The 27,404-nt window shown below is 41.5% G+C and overlaps 1 protein-coding gene and 1 pseudogene across 3 annotated transcripts in view; one reads left to right on the plus strand and one right to left on the minus strand.

The window, feature by feature from the left end:
• Positions 1-3,473: 3,473 nt before the first annotated feature.
• BEND2 (BEN domain containing 2) overlaps positions 3,474-27,404 on the plus strand; it is a 55,710-nt gene continuing 31,779 nt past the window's right edge. Inside the window, exons 1-6 of one of the 3 annotated variants that reach the window (XM_009197276.3) lie at positions 3,474-3,804; positions 7,077-7,289; positions 11,100-11,215; positions 17,137-17,551; positions 24,133-24,258; positions 26,395-26,544. In XM_009197276.3, coding sequence (XP_009195540.1) covers positions 3,780-3,804; positions 7,077-7,289; positions 11,100-11,215; positions 17,137-17,551; positions 24,133-24,258; positions 26,395-26,544 — 1,045 coding nt within the window. In that variant the 5' untranslated portion in view covers positions 3,474-3,779. The remainder of the gene's footprint in view (positions 3,805-7,076; positions 7,290-11,099; positions 11,216-17,136; positions 17,552-24,132; positions 24,259-26,394; positions 26,545-27,404) is intronic. The other 2 variants (XM_009197277.3, XM_017954342.3) reach the window with 2 other exon arrangements.
• On the minus strand, positions 22,329-23,416 carry LOC108583878 (annotated as a pseudogene).

Raw genomic sequence — 27,404 nt, forward strand, 5'->3', positions numbered from 1 at the left:
AACATAGTGAAACCCTGTCTCTACTAAAAAAAAAAAAAAAAAAAAAAAAGCCAAACGTGGTAGTCCTGTAACCTGTAGTCCCAGCTACTCGGGAGGCTGAGGCAGGAGAGTCGCTTGAACCCGGGAGGCAGAGGTTGCAGTGAGCCGATATTGTGCTACTGTACTCCAGCCTGGGTGACAGAGTGAGACTCTGTAGATTGGGTACAGTGTACACTACTTGGGTGATGGATGCAGTAACATCTCAGAATTTACCACTATATATTTCATCCCTGTAACAAAAAACCACTTGTACCCCAAAAGCTATTGAAATAAAAAACATTTAAAAAATAATATCTTTGAAAATAAATAAACAAAATAAATAATTCTTTGTAGAAATAAGTTACCATTACCTTTGCAAGAGAGAATGTTTGCTTGCTTTATGCAGGCACCTGGGAGTGCTAAATTCGCAGGTGACATGAGGCTGATCTAGAGACCACATGGTTAGTTTTTGGTTACTTTTACTCTAAAGATTTGTCTCTTTGTGGTCCCAGTTTGAGGTGGGAGGTGGTTTACAAACTCTGCTTTGGTGGGTCCCAGATTCCAACTTTTGTCCCTCAGTTCCACAAAACCACCCAACGTGTAGCTCAGCCTCCTTTGGCCTCCTCTGCATCAGCAAATGTCCAAGAACAAAAGCAATGCTCTCAGTTTCTCACACCTATCTAGGTTTTGGGTCTTTCTCAGATCTTAGCTCAGAAATTGTTAACTTTATGATATTCTTTAATGGTGTGTGTGTGTGTGTGTGTGTGTGTGTGTGTGTGTATAGACAGAGTCTTGCTCTGTCACCCAGGCTGGAGTGCCGTTTCACAATCTTGGCTCACTGCCACCTCCACCTCCCAGGTTCAAGCAATTCCCTGCCTCAGCCTCCCGAGTAGCTGGGACTACAGGCACCCGCTGCCACGCCTGGCTAATTTTTGTATTTTTAGTAGAGACCGGGTTTCACCATCTTGGCCAGGCTGGTCTTGAACTCCCGACCTCGTGATCCACCTGCCTCGGCCTCCCAAAGTGCTGGGATTACAGGCTTTAGCCACCGCGCCCGGCCTAATGCTATAATATTTAAAAAACATTGCATCCAGTTTTTTTTTTTTTTTAGTTGTCTTTCAGAAGATGTTTACCAGTCCACAATTACAGGCTGCGGAACTCCACATTGCTGTGACTGTACTGGCTGTTGACAGAAATACCTGCTCTGTAGCTCCTGTGGTCCAGCTTGCACCTGGGAACAGACAGCTTTGCAGCATCTCCTCCCACTTCTCCCGTGGCTGGGAAGCCTCCCTTGCCTGCTGTTCTTCCTGCTCAGGTTAATGTAGCTTAGGTAGGACAGGAAATGGAAAGTCAGTCTTAGGCGTGACAATAGGAAAGTGTTTCTTCCCTCCCTCCCACCTCTCTCTGTGGAGAAGAGGCGTCAGGCAAATGAATGGAGAGGACTGACCAGAAATTAAACTGAAGGGGATTACTGAGTATCTGTTGGCTATTCAATTACAGTCCATGAACAAACCTTGTGTACCTATTGAGTACTGTGTGCTAGAAGGAAATCCCAAAAGGTGGGTGCATCCCTCCAGGTCCAATATGAAGAGAAATACCATGTGGTAATTTGAACAGGGAAAGTTTAATGTAAAGAATTATTGGTTGGGTGTGGTGTCTCATGTCTGTAATCCCAACACTTTGGGAGGCTGAGGCGAGAGGATCACTTGAGCCCAGGAGTTTGAGACCAGCCTGGGCAACATAGGGAGACCCCCATCTCAACAAAAAAATTTAAAATTAACTGGGCATGGTGGTGCATGCCTGTAGTCGCAGCTACTCAGGAGGCTGAGGTGGGAGGATTGCTTGAACCTGGGAGATCCAGGCTGCAGTGAGCCATGATCGAGTCACTGCACTCCAGCCTGGATGACAGAGCCAGACCCTGTCTCAGAAAAAAAAAAAGAAAGAAAAAATTATTAAGTATAAAAGAGGACTGGAGTAATGAGAGATTAGCTAATAATAAAATTCTAAAATATTCTTTACAAATTACAGCTATAAGAAACAGGCACTACCCTTAGGGTTGAGACACAGTGTCTAAGACTCACTCAATGGCTTGCACTGGTGGACTTCACTGTAAATCTATTCTCTGGAATTTGCTGGAAATCCAACCTTGCAACTTGATGAATTTGCTGGAAATATATCCTCTATAAAGTACTGGAAATCTGCCTTCTCCTGCAGGAGAAAGCTACACTTTGCATCAATGTCCTCAGAGAGCACAGGTCAACCAGGAGGCAAAAAAACCCTTCTCCTCCTATGGTCTCCTTTTAGCACCTTCTACTGCCAAAGGTTTAAACTGTGTTACTGGCAAAGGGAAAAATATTTAAAGGGCCCACATCCACTTTCACAGAGTCGGCAAAAGTGGGTGAAGTTGGAGGTGAGAGGTAACACATTGGTAACCAGCACAGTGTATCCATTTCAGCCCTCGGTTTCTCTATGCATCCTCCTACACATATGTACACTCTGGTACGATAGCAAAACAACTCTGTGTTTCTACCTAACAATATACACCTTTGCTTCTCACAAGTAAAGAAATTCTTACCCTTCCCCCAAATGAAGAGACCCACAGTCCCAAGAGTCATTGTATAACTGACACAGTGAAGAAATGGATCCCAAATTCCAGGCACCAGGTTCTTTATATTTTATAACATTTAATTCTTAGAATCTTGTGAGGGAGGTGGTGTTCAAATATAAATAAGACATGGTGCTGTCCTCCAGGAACTTAGGAGAGAGGCATGTTGACGAGGATTTATAATATCAGGTAAAGTAATTTAAATACTGATAGGGACCTGAAGATTACCTGCTGTGGGATCCTTCTTACCAGGGGGCTATCGGAAAGTGTCTTGATGGAGGTATTATTCGAACAGATGTAGTACCGAGACAGGTTTTGAAAGGTGTGAAGACAATAGTAAAGACATGGAATCAATCCAGGTGTCCATCAGTGGTGGACCGAATAAAGAAAACTATGCAGTCGTAACAAAGAACAAAACCATGTCCTTTGCAGCAGCACGTACACAGCTGACGGCCTTTCTCCTAAGTGAATTAACACAGAAACAGAAAACCACATACTGAATCTTCTCACTTGTAAGTAGGAGCTTAAATATCCGGTACACAGGGACAGAAAGATGGGAACAATAGGCTATAGACTACTAGAGGGGGCAGGAAGGAGGGGAGGGGAGGGGTTGCTAGGTATTTATTAGGGGCACATTTTCAAAGTCGGCTTGTTTTCGGATTTGTTCCCAAAGCCGGCACCGGATGTGAGGAAGCAACCCGGAAAACACTAGAAAGTCTGAACGCAATTCTCTTACATTGGACTTTTTTTTTTTTTATGATGTGCTTTTTGGGACGAGCAGAATTACACTGTTGGCTCCCAGTTCATTATCTCTCTCTCTCTCTCTCTCCCCATCTGTATCTATATCTACATATATTCACACACATATATAGTACAAATATATACATATACACATACATGTATATATTTTTGTAAAAAGGACACTTTAAGAAAATAGGTCGAAAGTGGGGGGGGGGCGAGGCCCTTTGACCCCCCAGGAGTCACGTGCTACTGCGCAGCCGCAGAGACGTGGTCCAGGCTCCTGCCCGCGCCTCATTGTGCCTCGGACAACGAGTGTACGCAGTTACCACGCAGTTACCAAGGAGTTACCACACAGTCGCGGCGCAGACATAGGCCTCAGGTCGCGGGCCTCAGAGCTAGACCCCGCCATCTCACAATGTCTGAGGGGACCGAGGAACAGGGTAAGGTGACCTCGCCTCAACTGGCCCACTAACTTGGGCCTCAAGTTCTGTCAGAGTCTGGACGGCACCCACTTAGGCGGCCATTCAGGGGCGGCAGGATTGGCTACTCATCGGCCGGGGCACGTCGGTGGGCGGCCTCTGAGTATCGGCCATCTGCCGCCGATTGCTCAGCGCGCCGGTGGGAAATTTGGCGTGGTGGACAGAGATGGCCCAGAGTTCAGGTCGTCTCAGGGGCTCAAGATGTCCCTGAGACGTGAGGTGATCCTGAGGTTCATGGCGTCCCCGTGGCTCTTGGTGGCTCGGCGTTGGGGTGATTCGGGCTTGTGCCGAGAGTGTGTAAAGAGGCTGGGCCTGGTTGCCCTCCGGCCCACGGTTCTCTCCGAAGCCTCGAGTGTTCGGGAAACAATGCAGGCGGTCGCGACGCCGGGCTCCGGCGATACAGCAGGTCTGTGCGGCTGCACTTTTTCTTGAATTTACTGATTTTCCCTGGTGGGCAGCCGCGGAACACAGCCCTGTTCAGCGTTTTGGCATAGCGGCTGGGGTGCAGCCTCAAATTCCGGGTGTTCTGAGGGGGTGCTTTGGGTGGTACCCGCCGCCTCTCCCGGGGTGCCCGGGCGGGTGACATTTTGAGATTTTGCAGCTTATAAGATACTTGATGCCGACTTTCTGGGACAAGCTGATCCTTTTTCAGCTGTTCTCTTTTTGGTGAGGCGGGGTATGAGGGGCGAGGAATGAGGAATGACTCAAACTTTCACAGAGGTTTTTTTTGCTTGGTTTTGTTTTGTTTTCAGACAGAGTCTCGCTCTGTCGCCCAGGCGGGAGTGCAGTGGCACCATCTCGGCCCACTGCAGCCTCCGCCTCCTGGGGTCAAGCAGTCCTCTCATCTCAGCCTCCTGAGGAGCGGAGACTACAGGCGCGCGCCACCACGCCCGGCTAATTTTTGTATTTTTTGTTGAGACGGGATTTCGTCATGTTGCCCACGCTGGTCTCGAACTCCTGGGCTCAGGCAATCCTCCCGTCTCCGTCTCCCAAAGTGCTGAGATTACTGGCGTGAACCACCGCACTGGGTGAGAGCTTTGAGTCTAAAGAATTGACAAACTCCGGAGTTGATTTCCTGTCAGACCTTTTGCGGTTGAGACAGAGTCTGAGGCTTTGATGGTAACCGCGTTTGATTAGAGACCGTGCAGCTTCGCTGTTTTATTGTAAATATTTTAAATGAGAAAGAAGAGAAAAACGTAGGGTGTCGGGAGCAGAGGCGGGAGTCGGGAGATCCTGCGATATCGGGGTCCCTGTGGAGCGGGGGAGGCCGTCGAGGTGTGCGAGGGCCCGGCCCCGGCCCCCTTGCCGCACGGTCGTTAACAGGAAAGGCTCTGATTTGGTTGGTGGCGGATCGCGTCCCTCCCTCCTCTCCCCGACTTTCCCCAAGAGCGGCAAAGTGGCTTCAGGTTGACTAAAAGAGAGCGATTTTCCCAGCAGCTTTGCAGCGCGGTGTTTTCTAAAGCGGGCCGTGGGCTGGGTGCCCTTTTGGGCCTCACTTGTCCGGCCTGCGGCAAGTGCTGGGCGATGGGATACGGTTCTGGCGGCAATGGAAGGGCTGCCTTTGAGAGTCTCGCAGGAAGATTTAGAAAGTGATTGTTCTTAAAACAAACGGAGCGGTCTGGCTGTTGTAATTGGCCTCGTTTTTCTGTGTGTTTCTCAAAGTGGTCCCGGCGTGAAAAGCCGTTTTCAGACCTCATTGTGAGCTGTGCCTCATCTGATGAGTTGATGGCAATTGAAAGCCGTGCGCCTTGGTAGTATAATGTTCAAACAATTTCTTGTTTTTGTTTGTTTGTTTTGTTTTGTTTCTTGAGACGGAGTCTCGCTGTGTCACCCAGGCTGGAGTGCAATGGCGCGATCTCGGCTCACTGCAACCTCTGCCTCTCAGGTTCAAGCGATTCTCCCGCCTCAGCCTCCTGAGTAGCTGGGACTACAGGCGCGTGCCACCACGCGCCACTGATTTCTGTATTTTTTGGTAGAGACAGGGTTTCACTGTGTTGGCCAGGCTGGTCTCGAACTTCTGAGCTCAAGCGATCTGCACCCACTTCGGCCTCCCAAAGTACTGGGATTACAGGCATTCGCTACCGCGCCCTGCCTGAGAACACACTTCTTATTGGCAATATACCATTCCAGCATCTAATTGGGAAAGTTACCAGTACATTTATTTAAGAACTTATTGTTCTATTTACATATTTACTGAGAAACCTTAGTGGCATTGTCAATAGCTTTACTAGCTCTAGTTTGAAAGATCTGTTGATATCCATGAAGACTAGTCTTAAAAATACACTTTCAATTGCCTTGGTTATTTTCTTAAGATGACAGAACCCCACTTTTTATGGGTGAGAAAACAGAGGCAAAAGAGTCAATTTACCTAGCCCAATGGTAGCCACCTAGATAACCATCTGGTATAATTACATTGAGCTCTGAAAGTTAGGAACCTTCATTCTGTGATTCTTAATTTAGTACCATTTTCAAATAATCACATGCCCCTCACACTAGCTAATTATTTTATTCTCCTGCATTAGTCTTTTTGAAATAAATAGAATAAATCCAAGTTATGATGTAGTTTAAATGTGATCTCTGAGTAAATACTTCAAGCTTAAATGTGTTCTTTTTCAGGCCAGCTTTAAGAAATAAAGCTTATTTTGATCTTAGACATTTTGCATAATGTGTTTTCATGTTCATTAAAATGGTTTACCAAGTTGATATTTCACATCTAGTATATTTGTGGTTACCTATTTCACATTTTGTGAGATTCAGATTTAATTCATTTCATAACAACATTTACTTTTGCACTTTATTTCTGCATTATCAGTCATCATAGACACTAATACTAGTTTTTAGAGAACAAGTTTAGAACATCATGGTCACCACAAGTATGTCTACTTAACACCAGTTGCATCATTTAAGTTAAAAGGATATCATTGAACACTGTGGCATGGGCCAGCTGGCCACATTTCTTAAATGAGAAGAAATTTATTGCTCTACGAAATTGGAAGTACTAGAGATAGTAGTCTATGTGTGTATATGCATACATATGTATATACATACTTCAAAACTTCCTACTATTGGTTCATTAGCTAACTTGTAATGATTACAGATATAAAAATACATAATACAAATTTTCAGCTAAGATATGTTTTTTAAACAATCTATAACTTTATAAGGTAGCTTCCTCAAGAAACTGTTTATTTAATGTGGTATTGAATCTAATCTTTCTCTTTGCTTATTCTTAGATTTTGTTATTGTAACTGTTGACGACAGTGATGATAACAATGAGTGCAGTATTGAGATGGTGGAAGATTCTGAAACAGCAGATAATTCCACTGATGACATAGCAAATGATTCCACTTATGACACAGCAGATAATCCCACTGATGACACAGCCACACAACCAAATTTTCCAGGCGGCAGTGATGACCATCACCGTCCACTCCAAATGTCATATGGTAATTTTGTTAAATTTCCTCTTTGGCAAAATTTTGCTCTCTGGTCCCCATTTCCAGTAAATTGCTTAAATATTCCTGTAACCTTTACAATAATTAGTTATGACCAGAGGGCTTAGCTTCGTGGTAATACCACAATGTTTACTTCTGCTTGTGTTTTCCCTTCACTTAACCTTTGCCATGTCTCTTTTGTTCTGTGTGAGACAGTCTCAGGAAGCGTTGGGGAGAATATATTCTCTTTGAACAATTATTTATATCTGGCAACTATAATTATAACAATTTGGTGGCAATGCAAAAGTAAAAAGCTAAAACTGAACTTCTAGGAATAACAGCTTGAGTCAAGAGTCCATGGAGCAGGTGGCATGATTATCTATGTAGAAAGTCTCAAAGAATCAACAAAAATCTCCTGGAAGTCATAAGTGATTATAGCAACGTTGCAGGAAACAGGTTAATATACAAAAGTTAATCACTGTACTACATGGCAACAATAAACAATTGGAATTTGAAATTTACATTAGCGTCCAAGACCCCATGGAAAGTGCAGTCCTGCAACCAGAACTGCTATAGCCACTAGTCCTTTGAATGGCTCTCTAGGAAATGTGAGACCCTCCACATCCTCACTTGTACAGAGAGTCATGAGACGTTAATTCCTTGGAATATTTCTTCCTTAGCTATATGACAATTTATTCTTTACCCTTTGCTTAGAGAATTGGATTTTCTTCTCTTCAAAACATGGAAATGTTGTTGCTTATGTTGGAGACTGGTACATTTTTTCTGTAAGGGGCCAGATAGTAAATATTTTAGGCTTCACAGGCCATAAGGTCTCTGCTTTAAGTATTTAACTCTGCCTTTATAGCATGAAAGCAGCTGATATGTAAACAGATGGTTGTGGCTGTGTTTCAATAAAACTTTATGGTCGTTGAAATTTGAATTTCCTATAATTTTTCCATTTCAGGAAATATTCTCCCCCCCCCATAATTTAGAAATATAAAAAAACTCCATAACATCTTAGCTTATGAGCTATACAAAAGCAGGTGGCAAAGCGGATTTGGTCCACAGGTTATGGTTTGCTCCCTGATCTGATACCAAAAAAGCAGTTTGATATCACTTATCTGTTTTGGTTTTAAAACTATAAGCAGGGCTAGCAGGATACTTCTTTAGTGTGTTATAGAACATCTGATATCATGGAGACAGAAAGTAGAATAGAGGTTACCAGGGACTGAGGTGAGGGGGAGTGTAATGGGTACAGAGTATATGTTGGAGATGATAGAAATATTTTGGGTATAGATAGTGATGATCGTTATACAAGTCTCTGAATATATTTAATGCCACTGAATTGTATACTTACAAATGATTAAAATGATAAATGTTTGCCTTTCAATGTATACACATCATTATATCAAAATAGTGAAAAATTAGAAGCCATATAAATGTCCTACAGTGGAAAACAGATAACAGAACCTCTGGACAACCATAAAATGGAATATTATGCAGGCATTTAAAAATATTTTTAAAATTATAAATGACACACAAAATTGCTTAAAAAATATATGAGTAAGATAAATGTATTTAAAGGTTACAATATTTATAGCTGATGGATTGCTTTCTCTTTTTATTTAGATTCTGAGTTATTTATAGTGAGCTGAATTTTTTAGGTGAACTTTTTTTTTTTTTTTTGAGATGGAGTCTCTCTCTGTCGCCCAGGTTGGGGTGCAGTGGTGTGATCTCGGCTCACTGCAATCTCTGCCTCCCGGGCTCAAGCGACTCTTCTGCCTCAGCCTCCCAAGTAGCTGGGATTACAGACGTGCACCACCACACCCAGCTAATTTTTGTATTTTTAATAGAGAGGGGATTTTACATCGTGGCCAGGCTGGTCTCGAACTCCTGGCCTCAAGCGATCCGCCCACCTCAGCCTCCCAAAGTGCTGGAATTACAGGCATGAGCCACCACGCCCGGCCATAGGTGAACTTTTTATGGAAGTTATATGACATACAAAATATGCACACATCATAAATATACAGCTTAAATAATTTTCAAATGAATACATGCATATAACCAGCACCCATACCAAGAAATATAAGGTTATGAGCTCCCTAGAATCTTATCCAACCCCTTTCAGTCACTACTACTCTTTGTAAGGTAACCACTATCCTGACTTCTCCTACCATTGATTACTTTTTTCTGTTTTTGAGTTTTATACCAATTGAATCATATGCTATACTCTCTTTTATATCTGGCATTTTTTTCAGAAACAGGGTCCTGCTGTGTTGCCCATGCTGTACTTGAACTCCTGGGCTCAATTGATCCTCCTGCCTCAGCTCCTGTGTAGCTGGAACTATAGGCACGTGCCACCACACCCGGCTTGTGTCTGGCTTTTTTTACTTCTTGCTATGTGCTGCAATAGTTGGTTTATTCTCATTGCTGTGTAGTTCCTTTGTTTGAATACATCAGAATTTAATTACTTATAGCTTGTATTATAGTCAGAAAAAACTCAAACAGTTTAAAAAATAAAATTTGGTTGAAGTTACAGCTCAATTTGGAGGTATATTACTGTATCTTTTATTATTATTATTATTATATTTTTTGAGACAGGGTCTCACTCTGTCACCCAGGCTGGAGTGCAGTGGCACGATCACAGCTTACTGCAGCTTCAACCTCTTGGGCTCAAGCAATGCTCCCACCTCAGCCTTCCCAGTAGCTGGGATGACAGGTGCATGCCACCATGCCAGCTAATTTTTAAAAAATTTTTATTAGAGATGATATCTTGCTATGTTGCCCAGGCTGGTCTCCAACTCTTGAGCTCAAGTGATCATCCTGCCTCAGCCTCCTAAAATGTTGGGATTACAGGTGTGAGCCACTGGGTCCAGCCTGGAGGTATTTTATAACTTGATATTTCTATATAACTTTAGTCTGTGTTTATCTAACTTGAGAGTTCTCCCATTTTCTTTATCCCCTTTTGATTTCTCTCTTTTGGGTCCTTGGTCATTAGGATCTCCACTATAGAATGAAAGGGAACAGGAAAGAGATGAAACCTGAATCCCTTAATTGTGCCTCTCATTACTGCCCTGGCTCAGGAAGGTTTAAGTGAAGTAGCTCTTTCATTAAAGTGTCCCTCCCAGTCACTGTGATGCAGGCTTTCAAAGCAAATCTCTAGTACAAGATATAATCCAATACTGTTGCGGCCAATGTCTTCTTCTAGTTCCGTAGTTAAGTGACTCAGAGCCATAACCAGACCTTCCTAATTCTAGATTGTTTGGCTTACATTTCACATCCATTTATTTAGGATTAATATAAACTTTAATAAGGCAATCCTAACTTGAAAGCTGAAATGAACCTTAGAGATCATCTCAACTGATGTTAACCTGGCAGATGAGGAGGTGGTGTCTCTAGTGGTCTGCCCAGCCCACATAGTGGTGGGGGTCCGATCTAGAATAGATTCCTGGCTTACATTATGGACACAATGCCGTCTCCTTAGTCAAGGCCCTTTTGGGGCTCCTTTACAAAAGCAGTTAGCCCTTGCATTCTCTTGTTCATTTGTTTCCAGCATTTACTGTGTAGATTTTAAGTTACTAAGCAGTCACTTCACAGTTTGCAATTGCATTTGATTTGATTCTTATTCCTAGTCATGGGTAATATAGCCCTTCAGTTTTAAAAGAGTTACTCTAAATTGATTATGGAAGAATTCTTGTTTTGTCACTCTAAAATTCAACCCAAAGTCCAATTCAATTTGAGTTAGCATTCTAAGAACATATCCGTATTAAGGTTATTAAGAGAGTAGTGTATGAAATAACTTTTTTATGCATTGCTTCGCAGTAGCCCATGGTGACCAAACCATTTCACAGATCAAATGCCCAGTACATTTAAGAAGATACAGTTACAACTCAGAGGAAGTGGATTTGCCAAAAAGAGGAAGATTATCTACTCCAGAGGTAGATATTATGGTTTGTTTATTAAAGTGAAAATCTCTCTTTGTTCTTTTCATTCTACTGTATTTCTTTTTAAGAAATGGAGTTGAATTTCATGCAGTCAAATGCACAAATCAGTGAGTTTTGAAAAATGTGTATACTTACACCCCATGAAGATAATAAACATTTTGGCCGGGTGTGGTGGCTCACGCCTGTAATCCCAGCACTTTGGGAGGCCAAGGCAGGTAGATCACCTGAGGTCAGAAGTTTGAGACCAGCCTGGTCAACATGGTGAAACCCCATCTCTACTAAAAATACAAAAAAATTAGCTGAGCGTGGTGGTGCATGCCTGAAATCCTAGCTACTCGGGAGGCTGAGGCAGGAGAATCGCTTGAACCTGGGAGGCGGAGGTTGCATTGAGCCGAGATTGTGCCACTGCACTCCAGCCTGGGTGACAGAACAATACTCTGTCTCAAAAAAAAAAAAAAAAAAAAAAAAAAAATGGTAATGAACATTTTCATCACCCTAGAAAGTGACCTAGAACCTCTTCCCAGTAAGTCCCCATCTCCCTTAACTTTGGGGGAAATACATTTTGATGTTTTTTTCCATCCTAGATGAGTTTTGCCTGTTCTAGAACTTCACATAAATAGAATTGTACGATATGTACTGTTTTGGGTCATAGTCTTTTTTCCTTAGAATAATGTTTTGGAGATTTGTTTCATAGTATTAATATTACATTCCTGTTCATTGCTGAGTGGTATTCTGTCATATGAATGCTCATAATCTGCTTACCCATTTTTTTTTTTTCCCTCTGAGACGGAGTCTTGCTATGTCATCCAGGCTGGAGTGCAGTGACACCATCTCGGCTCACTGCAACCTCCACCTCCTGGGTTCAAGCGATTCTCCTACCTCAGCTTCCTGACTAGTTGGAATTACAGGCGCCCACCACCACATTTGGCTAATTTTTGTATTTTTAGTAGAGACGGTGTTTCACCAAGTTGGCCAGGCTGGTGTTAAACTCCTGACCTCAGGTGATCTGCCTGCCTCAGCTTCCCAAAGCCCTGGGATTACAGGCATGAGCCACCGCACCCGGCCTATCCATTCTTTTGATGGACATTTGGGTTGTTTGCAATTTTGGGCTATTAGGAATAAAGTGACTATGAACACGCTTATGGCAGTCTCTTTGTGAACTTATGTTTACATTTAATTTGGGTAAATACCTGGGAGTGGAAGTATTAGGTAATGGGGTAATTGAAAGTTTATGAGAAATTGCCAGTTTTTCTAAGTGGTCGTACTGTTTTACATTACCACTATATTCTCCTGTGCTTTTTGATCTCTGAAGTTGAATAAAATAGATTATTAAACTATATATAATTGTGCTTAACAGAAAATGTATTTGTTTACCTACATAAGGATGTGGATATCAGTGCCACGTAAGTAGTGTAGGCAATTCTTAACTTCTATCAGCCTCAATGTTTTCATTTTTGGGGATAATGCTAATTATCTGCCCAGTGTCATGGTTTTGTACATAATTATCTGAAAGCACTTTGGAAAGCATGAAGCACTATACAAGGGTAAGATGGTAATATTGTGTTTACAATTATTAATATCTATTATAATTTGATATAATTTTGGCTGTCTAATAAGTTTGTAATGCTGGGCTAATTCAGTTAATTTTTTATTATGTATTTTGAAACAAAGAAGTAGATAACTACTTGGTATGTTTATGTTAAAATTATTTTTATGGCCCACAATTCATCCTTAGAATAATTTTTCAGAAATATAATGGTTATTTACTGTTTAGTTACTTATTTATACCCTGCCTTACTCCAAAAAATATTTTAAGATGATTTACAGATTAATTTATCAAGAAATATAGGTGGTTAAGTGTTTCCTGTCTTGTCCACAGAGTGTCACTGTTGGTTTATTTGAAAATCAAAAGCCATTTAACATTTGGTTCTTTGTTCATGGTTAGAAACACTTGCTTTTAAAGCAGTTCTGGTGCTAGAAAACTCGTTTATCTACCACAAAGTATATAAATGGTTAAGCTTGATGAAAATGGTGTCTTAAGCGTAGCTGGGTTAAAGAGAACACAATTCTGCAAATATATCTTTTCCTGTAGTTGTAGGATTTGCAATCGGCAAAGGTCCTTTGATATCACAAATAGGCCTTAGGTGCTTCTTGAAAATGAAATAGAAGTCCTGAACTTTTCTTTCTTTCATATTTCCTTTTGGTTTATTAATAAACTTTCCTTAGACAGTAACATAAATACTTGATTGTGAAGAAGGTGGAAGTATCATTAATGAGTGTATACCAGACTTTGAATCTTTATATTATATTAAATCCTCATTGCCAAATATATTCCAAGAAAGCAATTTGGATTCTTTTTCAGTCTTTGTATACACTGTAGAATTACTCTGAACTCAGGCTTAAGGAAATATCTCTCTCTCCTGAATCTGTATGCTTCTTTTCATTAGACAATGAGCTCTGAAGCATTTTGTTTCCTTCTTTTCCTTATAAGAATCACCATGTTGGTAAATATGTGATTACTGGGGATTTTGTGTTATAAACCAGAGGTAGTGAAGGTTTATTAGAAAAAAAAAATGTTTCTTACCGTGTATAATGTTTCTTGAATGGAATGAGCTAAAATATTTTGGGAAGTGAAATTGTTTGGGCATTTATCATGATCATGGGGGAGAACAGAAGTGGAGGGCTTCCAAGGGACACATGCAGTCTTGTGGGGAAGTGGGTACAGAGGCGAGCTGAGAAGGTAGGGAGCAGGTTCTCCCTAGCCTGCCTCCCCTGCACTGCTAGACCAGGGTCCCCCTCGGCAAGCCTGCACACTGGGGTGGGAGGCAGTATCTGTGGGAGGAGGTGCCTAGGGCCACAGTCAGCCTGAAATGGCCCCAATGGCTCCTCTCCATTGCTCCTAAGGAGTTGGCTCTTTCCTCCCCTGCCCGTTCTAGATCATAGGGGTGGCACTGCAGCATGCCGTGTTCTTTCATCCCAGTTCCCTCTTGAGTCCACCTCCGTCCTGCTTAGCTGGGAGCAGAGGAGGACCCCCTCTGTTGGCAGTCCCCAGCCTATCTCAGCCCCCTAGTCCTGCCTCTTCATTCCTGGAGACAGTGGAGTGCCTGGGGCAGTCCTCTCCTCCAACTCCTCATATCTGTCCCCACAGCCAACCAACTGCCCCCATCCCCGCCCTTCTTCTGACCCCTTCCCGACCATTCTAGTGACCAGGGCTGACATCCTTGCTGCTTTCTGCATCTAGTCCCCTCCCCGAACTCAGAGCCGCCCCCCATCGGGCGTCCCTCTCTCTCTCCTCTGGCTCTAGCCCCTGTCCCTCCTTCCCCTCTACAAGTTCTCCCACAGCTTAGAGAAGCCACTTCTCTTGCCTCCCATCCCTTCTTTGCTGTCATCCTCACTCTCTCCTTCCCATGACAGCCCCACTCCTGGAATGTCATTCATACTCGCTGTCTTCACATCTGGCTTCCTGTTTTTCTCTCTGGGTATTTTTGAACCTACTGTTTCTTCTACCCTGTAAACCCTTACATGCATCCTCACCTGGCAAGCACCTTCTCATGTTTTAATTCTCACTTCAGACCTCACCTCCTCTGAAAAGCTCTCCATGACTTCCAGCCTGGGTTAGGCCCACTCTTCTGTGCATGCTTAGCCTCCTGTTCCTGTCTGTGTCATGGTGCTGGTAATAACAATAGTAACAGGAAGAGACCACTGAGCACTGTTGGACCGGGCATAGTGTAGTGTTGTTACTATTAATATTAACCTAATACTATAGCAAGGTTCTTGTCCTCAAGAGAACCCTGAGAGAGATTTTCATTCCAATTCCCTACATGAGGACATTGAAGCACAGAGAGTTTAAGTAACTTGCCCAGGGTCACACAGCCAATAAGTGGCTGGACTCTAGTATTTGACCCCAACCATGTTCCCCTAGAGCCTGCACTATTTACCTCATTGCCATAGCCCAGTGGTTCTTACTGGGAGCATCAGAATCACCTGGGGGCTTGTGAAAACATAGACCACTGTTGCCACTCTCAGAGTTTCTGACTCCAGAGGTCTGGGGTACAACCTGAAATTTGGCATTTCTAATGAGCTTCAGGTGATGTTGATGCTACTGGTCTGTGGACCACTTTGCAAACCACTGTTCCAGGCTGCTAATCACTTTGTCTATTGGAATCCTCTCTTTACTTGTCTCTCTCCCAGCTAAGATGGCAGTTCCTCTAGGACAGGAGCTTTTTTTGACAGGGTCTCATTCCGTTGCCCAGGCAGGAGTGCAGTGGTGCAATCGTGGCTCACTGTATCCTCAACTTCCCAGGCTCAGGTGATTCTCCCACCTCAGGCTCCCGAGTATGTGGGACTACAGGTGCATGCCACCATGCCTGGCTACTTTTTTGTATTTTTTTTTTTTCTGGAAACGGAGGTTTTGTTGTTGTTGTTGTTGTTTTTGTTAGAGATGGAGTTCTGCCATATTGCTCAGGCTGGTCTCGAACTTCTGAGCTCAAGTGATCCACCTGTCTCGGCCTCCCAAAGTGCTGGGATTACAGGCATGAGCCACCGTGCCCGGCTAGGAGCTTTCTTTCAGTCCATGTTTCCAACACATAGCAAAGTAGTTCTGCCAGATGGTAGGCCGTCAATAAAGGTTTAGTTGAATGAATGAATGAGGAAATGTTTCTGGCCCTTTGTTTAAGTGTATTTTTTTTTTGCCCAAAGTTTCTGTGTATTTCAAGAGGAATTCTCAGATTTTTATCAGTCATATATGCTTGTTTGGCACGTAGGGGATGTGTACTCAATGGTTTTGTAAGATTAGTTGTTGACTGCATGATTTTAAAATGTTTGAAGCCAAAAGTCACATCTGTTATATTTGGCTTACTGTTCTTTCTGGAGTGGAGCACTCACTCTCTGTATATAATATAGACTTCATATTTGTACATAGATGAACATATATGTTACATATGAACATTATAAAGTGAGTCTTTGGCCTTTTAGCAGATTTGAGGATTTCTTTCGTAAAATAGCACCTTCCTTGATGTGCAGTGTCTTCATCATAAATGTGCTGGTGTAGAGGCATAGCGGCACTTTCATTTGCTGGCATTAGAGCATCCTTAGTGCCTGCACGGGGTAGAGCAGCAGAGGGGATGTTGGGGCTCCTGAGCTCAGCCTGCTGGCTTTGTGTCACCTACAGCCAGGCCTCGAATAGGAGCAAGACATTTCTGATGGCTTGAGAACTTTTGTTGTGTCTAGCAGTTAACATTTGACTTAATGGCGTTTTCACATGTTATTTTTCTTTTGAAATATGAACTACTATTTTTTAAGTATAATAGAATGTAGAAGATCTTATTGAAAATACCACTATGCAAGTTGACCATCTTTGTGGAGCTGTTTCAGAAGTGCAGTGTTCTTGGGAGCAACCACCTTTGATAAAATGTGTGTTACAAAAACATTTTTACAACTTTGATAAACCTCTAGCTCCTAAAGACACCAATCAGTTAGAACTGATAGAGAACTAGTAACTCTGAGATTAGCAAGGCTTTTCTCTACTTACTTTAATAGCAGATGGGGGACTAAAATTCCCTTGGAAGAATGCTGAAGTTTAGGTCTGACAGATTACAACACTTAGTATTTTTATGTTAGTAATTATCATGTATAAAACGCAGGGTTGAAGAAGAATAAAAATCATATAATCAAAGTACAGCATTTATCCTTAACAATGGAAAATGATGTTGCAAGGAAAATACATAGGAATGTTTTTTTAAAATCAACTTTTTAAGCCTCATTTTAAGTTACAGTTGATTTATACTGGGTTGGTGTCATTTTAGAGGTCGTCTGGATTTACACAAAAAAGTTTTGATTGTATGTCTCATGGAAAAATGGAAGTCTAGGAACCGAAGAAAATAACTTTACTCATTCTGTTCTCTTACCCGGGATAGGTACAGTCTAGCACACCACCACCAGCAGAAAGGCAGGAAACCCATGCCTGGGCCAGCCCTGCTGTAGCATCTCTTGAGTCAGCAGCATGTCCTGAACTGCAGGAAGGAGACCTCAGTGAGAGTTCATCATATCCCAGAATTGTCTCCTCACGTTCATTACAGCCGTATGTCGCACAAGGTGGCTCATTTCCTTGTTTCGGTATGCCATGTAACTTTATCAGTGGAGGTGCTGAAAGTACCCATGCTGTCATCTCATTTGCCGATGCTACTACAGCAGTACCTATGGCAGGTCTGTCACGAGGAGAACCCAGTCTGGCAAATAACCCTGGTGTGGTGAATTACTCTGCTCTACTGGAAAATGAAGATGTGGGCCCAGGTAGAGCCTTGTCATCTTTCTGCATCCATCCCAATTTGGGTGAGTTTGAAATGACACATATTACAGATAGCATTCTTCAATCTAGATTTTAAAACACCCTTCATGCAAATTAGTGTTAGCTGTTTTTTAAATTAAAAGTTTTATCTTGAAATCATAATAAATTCATATGTAGTTGTAAGAAATAATACAGAGAGATACCCTTTCCCCAATTTTCCCCAGTGGTAACATCTCATAAGGCTGCAGTTTGTATTCATTTGTGTGTCTGACTTTCGGCTTTTTTAAAAACAATTTTATCACTTGAGAAAGTTTGTATGTTCCTATCATAGTCAAGATACAGAACGGTTCTATCACCAGAAAGTATGCTTGTATTGCCCTTCTATAACCAAACCTATCCTCCTTTTCCTTTCCCCACTTGTCTATTCCTAACCCTTGGCAAGTGTGATCTCTTCTCCATCTCTATAATTTTATCACTTAATTGAATGCATATAGTATGTAACCTTTTGGTATTGTTTTTTTTTTCACTCAACATAATCCCCTGGAGACTCAACCAAGTTGTGTGTTTCAGTAGTTCCTTTATTGCCAAGTACTATTCCATGGTATAGGTGTACCATGGTTTAACCATTCATCTATTGAAGGAAACTATTTTTTCAGTTTTTGACTATTAGGAGTAAGGCTGCTATGAAAATTCATATACAAATTTTTGTGTAAATGGAAGTTTTCATTTCTCTAACATGATTACCCAAGAGTACAACTGCTGGTTATATATTAATTGCATGTTTAGGTTTTTTTAAAAAACAAATCTTTATTGATATATTAATGTCTTGGTGTGTTTGTGTTGCTGTAACAAAATACCATAGACAGGGTGATTGAAAAAGAACAGAAATGTAATTTCTCACAGCTCCGGAGGCTGGGAAGTTCAAGAGCAAGGTGCCAGCCAGTTCGTCTGTCTGGTGAGGGCTGCATCCTCTGCAAGAGAGGAGCACTGTGTCCTCACATGGCAGAAGGTAGAAGGGTAAGATTTCAAAATGCTGTGTGAAGCCTCTTTTATAAGGGCCTCCATCCCATTCATGAGGGAGGAGCCCTCATAGCTTAATCATCTCTTAAAGGTCCCATTTCTTAATATGATCACAGTGGCAACACCTGAATTTTGGAAAAGATACCTTCAAACCGTAGTAATTAATAAGTAAAAAACTGCACATATTTATTATACCCAGTGTGATGAGTTTGGACATGCATGTTTAGTTTTATGAGAAACTGCCTAACTATTTTCCAGGGGGGCTGTACCATCTGACATTCCTGCTAGCTATATATGGGTGATCTATTTTCTCTGAATGCATATTTCTCCTCTTTCTTTTGTTCTTTCTTCCTCATGCTCCAAGATTCATTCTTTCATCATTTTCTTTTCTTTTGATTGAAGAGTTTTCTTTAATCTTTCTTTAAGGGTAAATCTGTTGGGGACAAATTCTTTTTGTTTTCCTTTGTGTGTGAATGTCTGTTTCCCTTTCTTTCTTGAAGGATAATTTTGCTTGGTATAGAATTTGTGGGTAAAGTTCCTGTATTACAGCTCTTGAAAACTTTTTATTTATAGAAATGCCAGAAAGATCAGCAAACAGCAGTAAAAACAGCACTGAGACAGTGAATTACCCAACTTTAATGGGAAATTACAGTGGCCAAAATACTGCCTCTTTATCTGTCTTCATCCCTCCCTATTTTGGTGAGTTTGACATGATACATAATGCTGAGCATGGTGGCTCACGCCTGTAATCCCAGCACTTTGGGAGACTGAGGCGGGTGGATCACCTGACGTCAGAAGTTTGAGACCAGCCTGACCAACATGGTGAAACCCCGTCTCTACTAAAAATACAAAAAATTAGCTGGGCGTGGTGGTGGGCACCTGTAATCCCAGCTACTCAGGAGGCCGAGGCAGGAGAATCACTTGAACCTGGAGGTGGAGGTTGCAGTGAGCTGAGATTGTGCCACTTAACTCCAGCCTGGGCAACAAGAGCGAAACTCCGTCTAAAATAAATAAATAAATAAATAAATAAATAAATAAGAAAGAAATATGCAGATAGCGTTATTTAATCTTGATTTGCCAGCTAGTTGTTTTTTGTTTTTTTTTTTTTTGAGATGGAGTTTTGCTCTTGTTGCCCAGGCTGGAGTACAATAGCACGATCTTGGTTCACTGCAACCTCCGCCTCCCAGGTTCAAGTGATTCTCCTACCTCAGCCTCCCAAGTAGCTGGGATTACAGGCATGCACCACCACGCCTGGCTAGTTTTTTTCATATTTTTTGTAGAGACAAGGTTTCTCCATGTTAGTCAGGTTGGTCTCCAACTCTCAACCTCAGGTGATCTGCCCGCCTCTACCTTCCAAAGTGCTGGGATTACAGGCATGAGCCACTGCGCCCAGCCTGATTCACCAGTATTTTTAATGTCAGCTAGTGTGACTCTTTTCAAATTAAACTTTTTAGTTTGAGATAATTTTAGATTCACACACAGTTGTAAGAAATAATGCAGAGACCTGTTTATGATTTAGCCATTTCCCCCAAAGGATAACATCTTTAAAACTGTAGTAAAATATCACATCCAAGGTATTGACATTGATACACTCCACACATCTTACTGAGATATCCCCAGGTTTACTTGTAATTAGTTTGTGTCTGTCTGTTTAGTTCTTTGCAGTTTTATCACAGGTAGTTTTAATGTCTACCTCCGGCAAAGACATAGAACATTTCTATCACTGCAAAGATGCCTCGTCTTGCCCTTTGATAATCACATTCACTTTCCTCATGTCATCCCTTCCTTTTAACCTGCCCCATCCCTAACACCTGGTAACTACTGATCTGTTCTCTGTTTATAATTTTGTCACTTCAAGAATGTTACATTAAGGGAATGTTATAGTATGTAATTTTGGGGGATTGGTGTTTTTCACTCAGTATGGTTCTCTGAAAACTCACCCAGCTTGTTGCATGTATCAGGAGTTTCCTCCTTTTTTTTTTTTAAGACATAGTCTCCTCTGTTGCCCAGGCTGGAGTGCAGTGGCGCGATCTTGGCTTACTGCAACTTCTGCCTCCTGGATTCAAGCAATTCTCATGCCTCAGCCTGCTGAATAGCTAGGATTACAAGTGTGTGCCACCATGCCCAGCTAATTTTTGTAGTTTTGGTAGAGACAGGATTTCACCATGTTGGCCAGGCTGGTCTCAGACTCCTGACCTCAAGTCGTCTGCCTGCCGTGGCCTCCCAAAGTGCTGAGATTACAGGCGTGAGCCACCATGCCCAGCCTACCCTCCTTTTTATTTTTGATTTATATTTCATAGTATGGCTATGCCACAGTTTGTTTAGCCATTCACCCACTGAAAAGGCATCAAATTGTTTTTTTCCAGTTTTTGGATATTAGGAGTGAAGCCGCTATGAACAGTCATGAACAGGTTTTTCTGTAAATATAAGTTTTCATTTCTCTGTCATGAATGCCATGAGTGTAATTGCTGGGTCTTATGGTACTAGCATGTTTAGTTTTATAAGAAACTGTCAAATAGTTTTCCAGAGAGTCTGTATTATCTTCCATTTCCACCAGCAATGCGTGAGTGATCCAGTTTCTCCACATTCATATTTCTGTTATTTCTGTTGTTCTTCCTTCTGGATGCTCTATATTTTCTTTTTTCATCAATTCCTTTCTGTTTGAATACTTTTCTTCAGCCTTTCTTTCAGGTTTCTTTAGTTTTCCTGCATTTGAAAATGCCTTTATTTTCCTAACATTCTTTAAGGATAGTTTTGCTGGGCATAGAATTTGTGGCTGAGAGTTTATTTTCCATCAACATCCTGAATGCAAGTCAGTGATAGCTCTTAAAAAAAAAAAAAAAAACCAAAAAACTAGCCTTTTTATTTTGAGATAATTTTGAATTAACATGTGGTTGTAAGAAACTGTACAGAGATCCCATGTGTACTTTACCCATTTTCCTCAATGATAACATCTTAAGGAACTATATCCTGCAACCAGGATATTGGCATTGATTAAATCTACATCAGTGTGTGTGTATTTAGTTCTATGAAATTTAATCATGAGTCAATTTACATGTCCACTATTAGTTACAATACAGAACATTTCCATCATCACTACAAGGATCCTTTATATTGTTCTTTTATAACCACAGCCACCTCCCTTGATCTCCCTTCTCTCTCATCTTGCCCTATCTTAACTACGGATAGTCAGCAATCTCACTTTGCTTGCCAGAATTCCATTATTTGAATGTTGTTACTTAAATGCAACTAAATGCTGTGTAACCTTTTGAGCATGGCTTTTTTTTCACTAAACATAATTTTCTCGAGATTCATACCAATTGTTGTATGCATCAATAGTTCCTCCATTTTTATTGTTGAGTACTATTCCATAGTAGTGATGTATAACTGTTTATCTGTTTATTCATTGAATGACATCAGGGGTGTTTTCTATTTTTGGTCAATACAAGCAAAGCTCTATGAACATTTATGTACTGGTTTTTGTGTAAACAAGTTTGCATGCAATTTTGGGTTATATGGTACTTCATATTTAGTTTTATAAGAAAATGCTAAACTTTTTTTCAGAGGGGCTGTATCTTTTTTTTAAAAGACATTTATTCAGTGTAATGATCAGACTATTACACTTAGCAATCAACAGCATGGATGCAAGAAAATAAAATCTACATTAAAACTCTTTGTTGGAATGTTTTATACTTTCCACAGAACAGAAACTAAAATAACCTGTTATACAATTAGTCACAAATACAGCCCTCGAATTTTTGCCCATACATGTGAGTATTTGTCTAAAACATGTCTTCTTCATAGCAGCTAGGCCCTGCCACCACTGTGCTTGGCTCAGTTCACAAATCTGTTGTCACCTGTAGCTTACCTGTCACTTCTCTGGCTCTCCTCTCCTGCTAAGTTTTGTTTCCTAGTTAAAATCTTCTGCCACTGCCATAGCTACTGCTGCTACTGGAACCACCATAGCCACCTTGGTTTCGTGGTTTGGCAAAGTATTGGCCTCCACTACCATAGGGGCCAGAGCTTCTGCCTCCAATGTTTCCTCCCTTCATGGGTCCAAAATTTGAAGACTGTTGTAATTGCCAAAATCATTGTAGCTTCCACCACCTCCAAAACTGCTTCCATCATTACCAAATCCATTATAGCCATCCCCACTGCTACCATATCCACCATCACCACGGCTGCCACCAAAGACACCATGACCACTGAAGTTTCCTCCACGATCAAAGTTGTCATTCCCACTGAAACCACCTCCACGACCACCACCAAAGTTTCCAGAACCACTTCGACCTCTTTGGCTGGATGAAGCACTAGCCATCTCTTGCTTTGACAGGGCTTTCCTAACTTCACAGTTGTGGCCATTCACAGTATGGTATTTCTGAATGACAGTCTTATCCACGGAGTCATGGTCATCAAAGGTTACAAAGGCAAAACCCCTTTTCTTGCCACTGCCTCGGTCAAGTCATGATTTCAATCACTTCAATTTTTCCATACTGTTCAAAATAATCTCTTGGGTGATGTTATTCAGTGTCTTCTTTAATGCCACCAAAAAATATCTTTTTCACAGTTAAGTGGGCACCTGGTCTTTTAGAATCTTCTCTTGAGACAACTCTCTTTGGTTCCAAAACTCCTCCATCCACCTTGTGTGGCCTTGCATTCATGGCTGCATTCACCTCCTCCACAGTGGCATATGTGACAAACCCAAAGCTCCTGGAGCACTTGGTGTTTCGATCTCTCATTACCACACAGTCCATGAGCGTTCCCCATTGCTCAGAATGGCTTCACAGGCTCTCATTGGTTGTTTCAAAGCTCAACCCTCCAATGAAGAGCTTCCTCAGTTGTTGGGGTTTTTTAGGAGACTCTGACTTAGACATGACGGCAGGGAGAAGAGAGACTTTAACGATGCTTCTTCAGTGGAGTCCATGGGCAGAAAGGCGGGGATGTATCATTTTATCTCCTCACCAGTAATATCTGAGTGATCCAATTTCTCTGCATGCATATTTCTGCTCTTTCTCTTCTTTCTTTCTTCCCGATGCCCAAAGACCCATTTTTTTCATCATATCCTTTCTGCATAAAGATTTTCCTTTGGCCTTTCTTTAAGGGCAAGTCTATGCGGGATAACTAATCCTAGTTTTCCTTCATGTGAGAATGTCCTTATTGCCTGTTAATTACTCGTATTAGTTTGTTTTCATACTGCTGATAAAGACATACCCAAAACTGAGAACAAAAAGAGGTTTGATTGGACTTATAGTTCCACATGGCTGGGGAGGCCTCAGAATAATGGCAGGAGGTGAAAGGCACTTCTTACATGGTAGTGGCAAGAGAAAAATAAGGAAGAAGCAAAAGCAGAAACCCCTGATAAGCCCATCGGATCTCATGAGACTTATTCACTATCACAAGAATAGCATGGGAAAGACTGGCCCCCATGGTTCAATTACCTCCCCCTGGGTCCCTCCCACAGCATGTGGGAATTCTGGGAGATACAATTCAAGGTGAGATTTGGGTGGGGACACAGCCAAACCATATCATTACTCAAGGAGAATTTCACTATGTATAAATTCACGGTTGAGAGTTCCTAACCACTTGAAAAATGTTCTTTCTGTAGGTATGCCAACAATTGCAGAAACCAGGCTGGAAAGCAACCCTCAGACAATGAACTACCCAATTTCTTTGGGAAATGGCAGCAGCCCATGTTCTTCCTCTTTATCGGCCGGCTACACACCTAATTTTGGTGAGTTTCAGATGCTGCATTACAAGTGACACTATTGAATCTGGATCGATTAACATCCTTAATGCAAGCTAGTTGTAGCAGCTCATTTTTAAAATTAAACTTTATTTTTATTTTTTTGAGATGGAGTCTCACTTTGTCACCCAGGCTGGAGTGCAGTGGTGTGGTCTCGGCTCACTGCAACCTCCGCCTCCTGGGTTCAAGAGATTCTCCTGCCTCAGCCTCCTAAGTAGCTTGAACTATAGGGCATGCCACCATGCCCATCTAATTTTTGTAGTTTTAGTAGAGGCGGGGTTTCACCATGTAGGCCAGACTGGTCTCTAACTCCTGACCTTAGGTGATCTGCCCTCCTTGGCCTCCCAAAGTGCTGGGATTATAGGCGTGAGCCACTGTGCCCAGCCATTTTTATTTTAAAATAATTTTAGATTCACATGTATTTGTAAGAAATAATAGAAATGATCCCCTTTATGCTTTACCCTTTTCTCCCAATAACACCATCTTACAAAACTATAGTAAATTAACACAACAGGATATTGACATTGATAAAATACACAGATATAACTGAGATATCTCCAGTTTTAGTTATAATAATCTGTGGGTGTATCTGTATTTCTTTCTTTGCAAATTTTTTTCCATGAATAGGTTTGATTCTCACCACCACAGTCAAGACAGAACATTTCCATCACCACCAGGCTGCCTCATCTTTGATAACCACCCCCACCTCTCTCAGGTCACCCTTTTCTTCCCCATTGACTGTTCCCTAGCTCCTGACAAACACTGGCTTCTATAATTTTGTGACTTTAAGAGTGTAATATAAAGGGAATCTTATGGCAGGTAGGTTTTTGTTTTGTTTTGTTTTCAGTCAGTATGATTCTCTAAAGACTTATACAGGTTGTTGTGTGTATCAGCTGTTCCTCTTTTTTTTTTTTTCTGATAATCTTCCATGGTTTGGATATACAGTAGTTGTTTTTAACCATTTACCAATTGAAGGTCATTATTTCCCCCCTCTCCACTCTTTGGTATTAGGACTAAACTGCTCTGAACATTACTGTACTGGTTTTTGGATAAATATAAGTTTTCATTTCTCTGTCATGAATGTCAAGAGCATAATTGCTGGGTCTTATGGTACTAGCATGTTTAGTTTTATAAGAAACTGCCAAACATTTTTCCAGAACGGCTTTACATGTATGGGTGATCCAGTTTCTCCATATTTACATTTCTTACCTTTCTTTTTTTTCTCCTTTCTTTTTTTTTTTTTTTTTTTTTGAGGCAGAGTCTCACTCTGTTGTCCAGGCTGGAGTGCAGTGATGTAATCTCGGCTTACTGCAACCTCCACCTCCCAGGTTCAAGCAATTCTCCTGCCTCAGCCTCCCAAGTAACTGGGATTACAGGCACTCACCACCACACCCGGCGAATTGTTGTATTTTTAGTAGAAATGGGGTTTTGCCATGTTGGCTAGGCTGGTCTTGAACTCCTGACCTCAGAGGATCCACCCACCTCGGCCTCCCAAAGTGTTGGGATTACAGGTGGAACCACTGTGCCTGGCCTATATTTCTGGTCTTCCTATCCTTCCTTCCTTCCTTCCTGATCCCTCCAGGATTCCTTCCTTCCTCTCTCTTTCTCTCTCTTTCTCTCGCTCTTTCTCTCTCTCTCTTCTTCCTTTCCTTTCCCTCTCCTCTCCTCTCCTCTCCTCTTCTCTCTTCTCTTTCTTTTCTTTCTTTCTTTTCACTCTGTCATCCAGGCTGGAGTGCAGTGGTGCGATCATGGCTCACTGCAGCCTCCACCTCCTGGGCTCCAGTGACGCTCCCTCAGCCTCCTGACTCAGCTAGGACTACAGGTACTTGCTGTCACTCCTGGCTAATTTTTAATTTTTTTTTTTTTTGTAGAGATGGGGTCTCATGTTATCCAGGCTGGTCTTGAACTTCTGGGCTCAGGCAATCCATTTGTCTCTGCCTCCCGAAGTTTTGGGATTGTAGGCGTGAGACACTGCACCAGGCCTGGAGATTTCATATGGATAAGTCGGCTAGGGACAGATTCTTTTAGTTTTCTTTTGTTTGAGAAATGTCTTTACCTTTTTTCCAGAAGGATAGTTTTGCCTCATGTAGAATTTATGATTGAGCATTCTGTTTTTTTTTTCAGTAGCTGAGAAAATTATACTTATTGAAATGCCAGGAACAACAGAAACCAACATGGAAAATAACTCTCAGACAGTGTATTACCCATCTTTATTGGGAAATATGAGTGTCCCAAATCCAGCATCTTCAAATCTTCCCATCACTTCTAATTTTGGTGAGTTTGAAATAATGGATATCACAAGCAGCCCTCTCATCTAGATTCATCAACATTCTTAATATTAATTCTTAGTGATAGCTTTTTACAAATTAAACTTTTCATATTGAGATAGTTCAGAAATCATACACAGGTATAAGAAATAAGACGGAAAAATCCTGACTACCCTTTACCTAATTTCCCCCAATAATTACATTTAGCAAAAATACAACAGAAATATTACAACCCAGGATATTCACATTTATACAAGCCACAGATCTTATAGAGATGTCCCATTTTACTTGTATTTATTTGTGTGTGTGTGTGTTTAGTACTATGCAGCTTTATTCCACAAGTAGGTTTGTGTGCCCACCACCACAGTCAAGGTAGAGATCATTTCCATCAGCACGAGGCGCTGTTGTGTTGCCTTTGATAACCACACCAACTCTCTCAGGTCACCCTTCCGTAACACCTCATGACCCATTTCTAACACCTGGCTTCCACTGATCTCTTCTCTACCGCTATAATTTTGTCTCTTTCAATTGTTATATAAGTGGAATCATATTTGGAATTGGATTTTTTTCACTCAGCTTAATTTCCTAGAGACTCGTCCAGGTTGTTTTTTCTATTAATAGTTTATTCCTATTGCTGAATAGTATTGCATGTCTGGATATACTATGTTTTGTTCAACCATTCACCTGCTGAGGGACGTCTGGTGGGTTTTTTGTGTTTTTATTTTATTTTTATTTTTTGTCTACTGGGTGTAAAGCTGCTATGAATCTTCATGTACACATTTTTGTATAAATGTAAGTTTTCATTTCTCAGTAGTTCCTTTCTTTCTATTGATGAATAGTTCCTTCTTTTCCATGGTACAGATAGGA

Source organism: Papio anubis, chromosome X (assembly GCF_008728515.1).
Source record: "Papio anubis isolate 15944 chromosome X, Panubis1.0, whole genome shotgun sequence".
Taxonomy (NCBI): Eukaryota; Metazoa; Chordata; class Mammalia; order Primates; family Cercopithecidae; genus Papio; species Papio anubis.